We start from the raw sequence: 11772 nt of genomic DNA on the forward strand, positions 1-11772 counted from the left end.
AAGGGAAGGGAAGGGAAGGGAAGGGAAGGGAAGGGAAGGGAAGGGAAGGGAAGGGAAGGGAAGGGAAGGAAAGGAAAGGAAAGGAAAGGAAAGGAAAGGAAAGGAGGGAGGACTGGTACTACCAGTGCCAGTGTGGTGCCCCTGGTACCCTAGGTCCTGGCTATCATAATGGGAGAGCTGGGAAGCAGGTCTGGAGTTTTGGCATGTCTGCTGGCCCCTGTGGGCAGCTACCGGATGGATTCATTGCCATTTAACTTGCCCAACAGTTGCCTCTGCTGTTATTGCAGTTACACCTTGGCATCCACATGCTGTGCCACAAAATGCCAAACACACACCATGGCAAGGTAGTTTTGCTCATTTTTTTACACTATCAGATCGCAAGGTATCGGTTTACATCATATAACACCGTTCTTCAGACCAGATCGTTTCCCTCACAGGACACATGCTGGGATGTGGTGATGTCCTATACTATACCATGATGCTCTTTTCTTTGACGCTTATGAGTCCCAATCAGAGGGTGAGACCCTGTTCCCACTGCTGTCAATGAGTGTCAGTGAGCACTGCCGTCAGCAGAGACATTATCGTTACCTCTACTCCTGCCCAAGCCTAGCCAGGGGGGTCTCCAGGGAAAAGAGCTGTCCCACATAGCCAGGGGTGGACATAGTCATGTTCCCCCTGAGAGACATGGGAAATGAGAAGAAAACAGGACAGAAATCTGAGCTGGGACAGTCTGTCCTTGAGATGAAATGTCCTGCCTGGTGGTAGCCTCAACAGGCCTGGCAACTTCTGCATTTCAGTGACTTGTATAAATAAAGAACAACATGCACATAAAGAAATCCAGAAGAGAGACTGTTTTATGTGCACATGTTGGATTAAATAATTTGTTGTAAACAAAAAAGGCCCTGTTCCTGTTGCCTGTATTCTGCAATGAGCTAGCCAACACCACTGGAAATTTGGATTAGCATGAACCAGTATGTTTCTCATCTGCTTACTTTTATTCATGTTGCATTTTATTCTGTTACAATCCCTTTCTCATGGCCAGGGTTTGGATGGAAAGACTATTGGGCTATTGCTGTTAAAAAGAGAGATCTCACTTTTCTTTTTGAGGCAAGGAAATTGATAGAAGCACAGCAGAGGGTTAATTTTAGGTGTAAGTCCTGCCATAGGCTGCCTTGAGGGTAAATCTTTGTGGCTCCTTGGCTGGCAGAGGGTGCCTGACAGATGCATGTGCTGTGTCCTCCTGCACAACAACTCTTGCATGTTAAGGTGAAAAATAAATAAAATCATAGAATCACAGAGTCATTAAGGTTGGAAAAGACCTTTAAGGTCATTGAGTCCAACTGTCAATCCAACACCACCATGCACACTCAACCATGTCCCGAAGTGCCACGTCTACAAGTTTTTTGAATGCCTCCAGTGATGGTGACTCCACCACTTCCCTGGGCAGCCTGTGCCAATGCCTGACCACTCTTTCAGTAAAGAAATTTTTCCTAATATCCAATCTAAACCTCCCCTGGCACAACTTGAGGCCATTTTCTCTCATCCTATCGCTAGTTACTTGGGAGAAGAGACCAACACCCACCTCACCACAACCCCCTTTCGGGCAGTTGTAGAGAGTGATAAGGTCTCCTCTCAGCCTCCTCTTCTCCAGGCTGAACAACCCCAGTTCCCTCAGCCGCTCCTCATACAACTTGTTCTCCAGACCCTTCACCAGCTTTGTACACCAGCAAGTATGGGAAAGATTTGATGTTTTTTTCCTCTGCTCTCTGCATGCAGCTCGGGGTTAGATCCACACCTGAGTCCCCAGGAACTGAACTGCTGGGGGTGAAGCTGCAGAGGCACCTGGGGGGTGAGTTCGGAGGTTCAAGCAGCCCAGGGAAGGGAACTTGCCTGCAGGTGCGGAGTTGGTATGAGATTATTGTTTGCACTCTTTTCCCAGATTCATTTTGCATTGTTAGGTGGGAGGCTGATGATAAAGGCTTGAGAAAATATTGCCAGGGCGAGAAGTCCCATCAGACTGGCGGTCCCTAAACCTGCTGTTGCTGTGGGTCTGAATAAAGACCACAGGCTTTGAGGTTTGTGTGCACAACAGCGAACCAGAACAGCTGCTGAATCAACTGTTCCCCTGGCAAATCAAATTACCCTGCCGCTGGAAGCTGGAGGTCACAAGGAAAAAGGAAATAGGAGCTCAGGCTGTGGGAACAATGGGTTAGATCCTCCACTGATACGGCCCCCTTCGGCTGAGGCAGAAGACTTATCCTCCTTTGTGCCCAGCGAGGACCTGTGGGCCCCGGGGGGAGGCTGGGGACGGAGGTCCGAAGGCCAGAGGTTGTGGTTTGGAGCAAAACCTGGGGAAGGGTGAGTATTGCGGTGGGGGGAGGCAGAAGAGATGCTGCTGATGGGGCTGTGCCAAACGAGCACTACCTCCCCAGCAGGTAAGTGTGCTGTGCTGAACGGCAGCCGCCGATCCATCCCTGATCCTCGGGATTAAATCACAAAGGATGCTCACAGCGGGGCTAACGAGCTATGCTGTTCTTGTGTAAAAGTATGAAAGCTACTGCATCTAGAAACAAAATCAGAACTATCCTATGCTGAGAAACCATTTACTGGATGTTGGTCAAAATCAAAGAGTGTGACCTTCTGTGAAGGTCAGCTGTGTTTTGGGTTGTGTGGTGTACCTGTCGTTTAAAACTGCTATCAATCACACTCATCAGACAATACTGAACTAAGCATTTTTTAGAGCAAGTGGTCTCACACTAAGGTGTTTCACTTTGCTCTTGGTCTTGGAAGGTCGGTGGACCCTGGTCCAGTGTGTGGATTTTGTGGACTGAGCGGAGGAATTATTTTGGCAAGCCTGAGTGTGCATCTGAAAATAATGCGCTGTAGCCCAACTAGTCTCTGGGCCTGCCTGGAGAAAGTATTACATTAGAGTCTTGGCCTTTCTTCTGCTAAATCGGATCAGATAGTCACAATGTTCACTTCTGGATTTAGCATCCATGCATTTTCCGTCGATATTTGTGTCCATCTTCCCTTTTCTTTGACTTGAAGGACACTCGTGGGTGCAGTTGAAAGCTGGCTTTAGAAACAGCTATCCTTGCAAACCCTGCCCTAAAACTACGAAGAATTAAGTACTTTGCTTGCCTATTTCGGCATGGTGTGGGCTTTGGCTTCTTGTCATCTGCAGGCAGTTGACTGGGACTGTTTCTCTGCTTGAACGTGTCCACAAAGCCAGCTGCACGGACAGCTCTGGTCTCAGGGAACAGCCTCCTGCCCACCTCACCGGTGAAACGCAACGTGACCTTCCGCAGCCTCCTCTGCCAAGCAGTCGCATTTGTGCTGGTCCCTTGAGCAATTTCTTGAGAAAGGCTTCATGGAGGTTTCACATGCGTAGCTGATGGCTCCAGCTGGATAAGGAGATTAGGGAGTGAGCTTGGCACAGTGATAACAACATGTAAAAATGAAACAGGATGCCATAGAAATATTATATAAGATAATTCCAGTTATCGTCTGTAAAGAATGTTCTGCTTGCTTCTGATTGCTCGTATCTTCTATTTTTATCGGTTTCCTTCTGCTTGTCTTTGTGCATGTTTCCCGGTGTAGCAGGTCTGACCCAACCAACTGCAAATAAAGATAACACTGATAACTATAAAGTTGCAGGGGGGGGAAATCACTTCAGACTTGCACACTCGGGCTGCCTTCGACTGTAAAGTATTTTCCAGATGGACTACTTAATACTAGGGGTTTCATATCTCATACCTGCAGCCCTAAGGATTTCTCCTGGGTATAATGAGAAGCCAGCTGCTGCAGACGCAAGTCCTCCATGAGGTAGGAGATAAGACCCAGGACCTGAAGCTCTCCAGGCTGGCGAGAGGGGAGGGAAGGTTTTGCAGTGAAGGTAAAGGACGAGCTCTCATTTGGGGCTTCCTATGGGAAGGTTGTGCACATCAGGCCACAGCACGGACTTGCTTCCCTGGGCTCTGTGCTGTTGGGATACAAACCACCCTTAGGCATTGCTGTAGGGCATATTGGTCTCAACCTCAGCACTGCACCCACACTTTCTTACAGCTAGAGCTGGCATCTGGCTGTCTTAAAGCTGAGCTTGGGCCACCCATACATTCGCTGTGTCAGCCCATGCAGACGTTTCCTCAGGTAAACACACCCCGACTCCAGCAAATGACGGTGTGCTGCCGGAGAAGGGCCGCTGCGCCCTGCTCCACACACGGCTGGGGAAGTCTTCTCCGTAGAGGCGTTGCAGATGACATTCCTGCAACAGCTTTGCAGGCAATGGCCTGAGAAGACATGCTTTAGGTTTGGCGGGGCTGCAGCAGTCACAGAGTTGCCCAGAATCTAGGCAACCCAGACAGGCTTCCAGGGCAGGCAGGAAAGGGGAGAAGAGGGAGCCCTCATCTGCCCATGAGTCAGTGGCCACATAACCTAGTGAAAAACTTCCCCGGCTCTTCTTCCTCCAAGGTGCGAGGACTGACTTTCCCCTCCAAGAGGTACAACGCAGAATCTTGTTTACATTTGTGCTGTACTGCAGTTATTTATAAATATTTTATTTGTGTGGCTTCGTACGGCACAACCTCCAGGTTAGCCTGCAACTTTACAAAACAGAACCTCTCAAAATATATACAGGAGAGCACCTGCTATATTGGGCTTCGATTTTGCTTGAGACCCTTGTGCATTACCACCACATCGCTGCTAACAATGTAGGGCTTAAATTCAAAACGTCGTTTCTGTATAATGCTGGCATTCCTATAGGATGTGATTTCTATCATAAAAACCGTAAGTAGCCAGAGAGCAATACCTGGGCCTGGAGGTACGCTCATTAGGCCGAGCGGCAGCAAGGCTACCGACTAGACTAAGCCACAGCTGAGGACGCCGAGGACTTTAGCTATTGGGGACTGGAGCAGAATAAACCTCTGACAGTCTCCCTGGCTATTTTATGTCTCCTGAGCAAAATACTTTTAAAGTTTGGGCCAAAGAAAGTGCAACACTCACCTAATGCGTTTAAGATACTTCAGTCTACCCAACAAGCAGGAAATGGGAAAACATGAGCTCAGCATGATGGTAATTATACAACAGGTTTGTTGCCGGCCTTGGGTCTATGGCAAAGAAGATGAGCGAGTGAACTAATCACACATTTCTAGGCACCCCTTGGCCAGTGAATGCTCTTCTCCTATTACATGAAGTCAGAGATGGGTCCGGTGTCAGCCATCCTGCATGAGTCAGTGGCAATGACAGAGGAAGTGGGAGCTGTGTTTACAAGCCCCGGAGGATGCTTGGCAATGCAGGCTGCAGCTTGGATCACCCTTTACGTCTCCAAAACTCTTATTACATAATCCAGAGCTACATAGAAAGGGATTTCAGAGCCGTTTTCAAGGAGTGCACGCAAAGAGGCCTGGCTGACTTGAACCCTTACGATCTCATGATACGTAGTCGTACCTCTCTTGTGATCAGAATGATCCTTTCTAGCCTTAAAAAAAATCTCGTCAACAGAGCATCCCATGAGGTCTAGCTACCCAAGAGCTACTTCTCCCCTTTTGCTAGACCCAGTGTGGTTTCGGGGGGGGAGCAGGGGGAGGTGCAACAAACCCCAAGGTGCAACAAAACCCAAGCCCCCATGGGGCAGGGGCTTCTGGGGCTGCCGTGGAAAGCTGTGTGCAACGCATGCCCGAAGGCTGCTGCCGGCGTCGCTGCACCGATCACCGCAGCCAAGCTTGCCCGGGGTATTGCAGACTGGGAGCTTACAGGAGGTGAGGAATTTGCTCCTGACGTTTTGATATTTCTCCAGATCTAGGTGTTCCAAGAGATATCCCAGCACCCAGGCCTGGCCCTGGGTTAATAGGGTGTAGAAAGGGGACGGGTGAGTGGGTGCCCGCCAGGTAGTACCAAGCACCCTTTCGGTGAGCTTGTGAAACAGATTAGGAGAGAAAAAAATATGAGGCCACAAGCGCAGTTTGTAATTCATATTTTATTGCTTTGTACAAGTGAAAAAAATAGAGGAAAAAGGAGAACTGCAAGACTGAAAGGCAATGTGAAAGGCCACAGTGGGAGTCCACAATTGCCACTGAAGCGTGATTTCTAGCCTGGTGGCACAGGAAAGCGTTATGACTAAGGCACAGTGGTTCCCCTCTTTTTCAAATAAATAAAACAGCAGAGCTCAAAAAAAAAAGTGGAAGGCAACTAATGCTGACGATCACCCTTGTCACAAATTACTACACTGAGGCTACTGAAATAAGGTGACTGGCAAGTGCCTAGACCCAAAATACCTGAAAACACTTGGGGTGGAGGGGGAGCTGCAGGAGGGTGCCCTTTTGACAACTTAATGTTCAAAGGCTTTAATGTAATTAAAGGCCATTTTTGATGCAAGTTTAAACATTGCCATCAATGCTGCATGGGCCTGCCTCTGCGGAACCAGCAAGCAAGAGCATTTGCACTCTCACCGCGGGAGGGAAATGCAAGTAACAAACAGACTGCACGGTGAGATCCCAAAAGAGCAGTGCCCAAGCTGAGAAGTCAACATTTTTCAAAGCCTAGCTTTGGTTTACATTCCTCTGGAGGAAAAAGTGACTTGGATAATTAAGCTGATGAAGATTTTCCAAGCTGTGCAAGACACTGAAAACATGTATCTTCTCCTCAGCTTAATGGTGGGCAACATATAAATATCTTAAAAAAAAAAATACCCTGCATTTTTAATTGTCTTAAGTATTCTGAGAGCACAAACATGGATAGAATATTACTTTAATGAAAGTGCAGTGCTAAAGAAGTACCTATGCATTGAAAGGGGATGTGCTGTGACTTGTATCACTTGCCCGTCCAAACACGTGGGTAGTTGTCTGCCCCCGCTCTGCCCTCACCTTGCCTTTGAAGCGGCTGCTCCGCATGACTTTCTTTCAAGCCTTTCCCACTTCTCTTTCCTCTCCAGTAGCTAAAAATGGGATGCGTATCTGCAGAGCAGAAATAAAAAACCTCTCCTGACTAGGCCATTGCTGCTTTGATCCCAAATAAGAGAACAGGCTTCAAGCCGGCGAGGTTGCTATTCTGAGTAACGCGATGTCCGGGGGAGCCGTATGTCTCCCTTTTAACAGAGACAGGCGATAGCTGCTGCTGCAGAAGCCGAGTTCGGCCACCACCTTACCCCCGCGGCTCGGAAAAACTTGGCCTGCCAAAGGAGGGAGTGAGGAGGCCAAGGGCAAGGAAAACCTTGCTGGTATGGACCTCGTGTTGGATACTGCAGTAGATAAATGGCTGTACCGAGGGAGGCTCTTGCTGGGAACTGGAGGAACTGCTCACAGGATTTAAGTTAAGCACAGACATAAGCTGTGTCGGCGATTAAATATCAGACGTTTTGCAGAACTTGCTCTTCACAGAGTGGAAACTCACTTTCCAACCAAAGGCTAGTACTTAGGTCTTGTGCAATAATTGCATGTGACTGAAACTCTTGAAACATTACACACTTGCATGGCATAGACCCTGTGGGCTGCCGAATCTTTGTACAAGGGTGGGTATTGCTGCCAGGATCAACCCTTATCCACGAGAAGGAAAACCAAAAATAGCCAGCAAGACTGATCTGGGGTACCTGCTAGGAATTAGGGACAGTCACTGAAAAATTCCCCCCCAAAGCCTGCATTTTTCCACAGAAGTGGTTTTCAGCAAAAAATGGGAATCTTTTTTGAAAATTTTATCTCAAAGAGGTGTGTGATTCTGAAGGAAGCAGGTTATGCACAACATTATACAATTTATAAAATTATTATTCTGTGCTGGACAAAAATGCAAATGAAATATTTCAGCTACTTTTTTCCTGGAATAAACTGGTCATACTTGGAAATTATTTCTTAAACCATACTTGGCTGTAAATGCCTCTAGCTTGTGTTTGATCCAATTTGGCTTTAATTACTTAGACTACCACAAGCGTTCACAACTGGCGACACCGACATTTGCTTTTTTCGCTAGGTGAAGCTGATGAGTCCACGATACTCCCGCTGTGTGTCCCCCTCCTTGACCTTACAGTGGCTGCAACAAGGTATGGGTGGCCGGGCACTTTTGCAGCACCAGGGCCATCACAGACCCGTCAGCTTCACCATCAGTTCATGGTTATTCAGCCTGACCGAGGCCATCACCTGCAGCTCTGCAGGTGGGCAAACAGCTAATCTGGTTCATACCAGGTATCATTTGAGTTGTCCCTGGGCAAAGTGCAATCCTTTCTCCCATTTTGCTAGGAAGACTTCGCCTCGGGAATTTGTGTGCTTGGCTGCTCCACGGCCAGCTGGTTTTCAAAGACACAGCACAGCTTGTAATTTTCTATGAGCTTGGCTTGAAAATACTCCCTGTCCTTCTTGTGCCAAATGTCTGTGGCAATGTAGGTGTTGTAAGGGTCGCGGGAGTCCTCCAGCCTCCTGGTGCGAATGTTGGTCAGCATGACTCCCACCGTGAAGAAGCCGAAGAGGCCGACCAGCAGCAGCACGTAGATGATTTCCAGGTTGCTGCTGGCACTACTGACCTGGGAAGGTGCAGAGCTATTCATCTGCTCCAGGTAGTCTTGAAGCAACTTGGAGAGGAGTGAATTCAGGGCTGTATTGTTAGACAGTGCCAACATCTTGTTTTTCTGTCCTTCGCAATTCTTTCTTCCTTCCTTATTTGTAGTTTTTCTAGAAAAGCATAAAAATCAGGGACATGCCAGATAAATCGTCAGATAAAGATGCGATTCTCTCTGTCTCCCTTTACTGATTCTTTACCTGCTATTTAAAGCCATGGCTTCTCCCTCGAGCCCCCACAGGCATGAGGATTGTCTCACTCCCACTCTGTGGCAACCGCTTCTGGCTTTGAAGATTGTTATCATGGCTTCTCTTGGTCCTCCCTCCTCTACTTTCAGCTTAAGTATGGAATTCAGAAACAAAACTTCTGTACCTGAAATCACTCAGTACCTGCAGAAGGCTCCTCTTGTCCAGCCCTGTCGAGGAGTCTTACCTTTCTTTCGCAGCTCTCATAATGATATACACCATGGAAAACTAAGCAACCAAACATCTGGCAGAAATGTATCCCACACTAACCTAATGCAACTTCCCAATGGGCATTTGCCCAAGGAGTGGGGAGAAAGGGAGTCTATAGCAACTGCCTACCCAGAAGCGGAAAGGAAAAGCAGCTCCTTTCTTCCTCCCTCCTAGAGACTGGCAGTTCTCCCCCAAGTAATTCAGTGCTTTCTCCTCTAAACTAAATGGCTGTGCAACCGGTGTTTTATTGTCTGATGAGGAGGACTTCCACTGGCATCACTGCAGGTCAGGAATAGGGCAGGAGAAGGTAACACCGAGAAGCACCTGGATGTCCAAAGCCTCCTAGTCACTGCACCCTGCATTGACAGTCTTATACAAGAAGCTGAAGGGTCCTTTTCCCCTTTCCAATGTCAGCTGTAAATCACTCAGTAAGAGCAATCCTATCAGCACTGCAGTCCCCAAGCCTCAGCAGCCAGGTAACATGACTGACAATCTCACTACAATGCCTAATTTAAATGTCTCTAGAAAATTAAGACAACAGTCTCCCTCTGTTTTTGCCCTTAGCACATCTGAATGAGGTACTGTTATTCAAGGTGACTTCTGTGACAGTGATCTTGCAATCACATAAGATGGCTGTCAGTGCTTTCTACGGTTTTAAATCTGTGAGAGCAGGCCAGCATGTTAGCAAAAGCTTCTCTAGCATACTTACCTTTCGTTGTTTTGGTGGGTTTTTTTAAGAGGCACTATGTTATAATAACTTACAATACATCAAGAATGAAATGAAGCCTTGGGCAGAAAGCCACCAAAAGGCCTCGGCAGCAATTACACCCCTCCATGAGGGCGACACTAATGATGCATAGATGCTGTGCGGGACCTCTGCACGGGAGGGAGTTCAGCTGTGCACACAGCCTCCAGCTGCTGGTAATGACACTGCAGTAGATGAGATGTTTCTGGAGTCTTCTTTGAATTGTCTGCACCTCATTATGGCATAAATGCTGGAAAAGGGGATGCTGAGGCAGAGGAAGCAATAAGAACTTATGACCTGCTGTCACTTGTTTTAAGAGCAGTTATTTACCCGGCGTGTTCTGTGCTGGCAGATGCCGTTGCGGTCGAATGAAGTACACAGTTTGTGCAGACATGAAGATGATCAAACATACTCACATAAATTAATTGCTACTGCAACTGCATGTGCTGATTGTTAGTCCAAACCCTTTTTCTAGACCTCCCAGCTGTGCAGTCATGGATTTGGGGCTGGGTCTCGCCGAGAGGCGGATGCTCAACCCAGGATGATAAATTCTATAGAGAAAGCCCTGTTCTCCTCACCATGCAATCCTGGGGGACACGAGCGGCACCAGCCCACACCAGATGACATCAGACTCCTTCCCCTGGCGAGTAGGTGACCACTGGGAGCCCTGGTCAAGCTCCTGTGGGCTCAGACTCACCCTGCTCCAAGCAAGCAGTTCCTGCCACGAGGTGCCTCGCCAGCAGGAAAAATGAGCACCCATGAGAGTATGCCTTGGTATTTTGGCTTTAAATAGAGCCAAGCCTGGGGGTGGCAGAGGGAGACAAAAATCCCCTGTACAAAACAATATTCTGATTCAATTTATTTCTTCAGTTCTATGAGTCAAAGATACAGGAAATAACATCTTGGCAGCTCGGGCTTAATAGTTAAAATCTATTCACATTTCACAGCTGTGTTCAGATCCTCTAAGAAGGAAAGGAAGAGAAAAAGAAGTTTAAACATTTATCTGAGATTACTCCTCCTAAGCATGTAGAACGTGTCGACACTGTAAAATGTAAAACCATGTGCAAATCATTGCAATAACTTTCAGGCAAAACAAAGAAGAATTTCACCGGCGCTGTCAACTTTTTCCAGAAAGACAGGCAATCACTTCTCATAATAATTATCAGTAGCACTAACAACACCTCCAGTGCTGATGAATTGACATTTTGAAGTCGAATATTCTCAGCTACCTCCCTATATTCTTTTGGGAGGTTTCTGAGGGTTGCAAAGTGTTGCCCACTTTAGGGTTGCTTGCATGTCAGCCGGGCTGGAAGCCTGCAGGGAGCTGAATGGCCCCATCTCCATAAGCGCATCAGATGGCAATAACAGGAGAGGCTAAGGGAGGGAGAGGGCACACTCCTGTTCCCCAGGAAATCTCCTCCTGAAATCTCAGCAAACCTAAAGGCCTCATCTGGCACTGCACAAGCCCTGTGCAACTCCCCGTCCCCTTTTGGGGCTCCCCTGAGGAGCTCTGAGTGAAATCGTGTCCAGCCCAAAATCAGCATCCCAGTTTACCTGGATTGCATCCTGGTAAGCTGGGACCTCACCTGGGGTGGTGGTCCCCATCCCACACCACCCCACAGGAGGTTTCAGTGCCTGCTGGGGGGCCACCCCTCCTACCTCTTTTGAGGGGGCAAGCACTGAGCAGCTTGTGTTAACTGCCTGTGTTAAAAATGACCTGGGGCAAAACTTAACAGTTCAGCCACTTTTGTCACTGTCCAGGGATTCAGAGAGAATTCCCTAAGGCTGGCAGCAGCCTGGGCCACATCCAGCTCTCAGGTGCGTTGCTGCTTCTCCATCCGTTACACTAAATACAGGTGGACATAGATGTCCAAAGCAAAAGTGATGGGCTCAGTGCAGGTTGCTTCTCAATGTGTGGGTCTCCCAGCAGTGCAGGTGTACTGCTGGCATCACCCAAGCTCATCTTCCAATTAAGTGTCATTGATGACCTGAACCACTGCCCCATGGGCCATGGCCTGCGGTGCTGAGCAGCAC

General features: G+C 48.0%; 1 protein-coding gene across 1 annotated transcript; it reads right to left on the minus strand.

Annotated features, from left to right (window-relative positions):
- Positions 1-8218: 8218 nt before the first annotated feature.
- Positions 8219-8599, minus strand: KCNE1 (potassium voltage-gated channel, Isk-related family, member 1). The gene has a single exon (XM_010289609.1). The coding sequence runs from the start codon at positions 8597-8599 to the stop codon at positions 8219-8221; it is 381 nt and encodes a 126-aa protein (XP_010287911.1).
- Between the last annotated feature and the right edge of the window lie 3173 nt (positions 8600-11772).

The sequence above is a fragment of the Phaethon lepturus genome, unplaced genomic scaffold (genome assembly GCF_000687285.1).
Source record: "Phaethon lepturus isolate BGI_N335 unplaced genomic scaffold, ASM68728v1 scaffold12510, whole genome shotgun sequence".
Lineage (NCBI taxonomy): Eukaryota > Metazoa > Chordata > Aves > Phaethontiformes > Phaethontidae > Phaethon > Phaethon lepturus.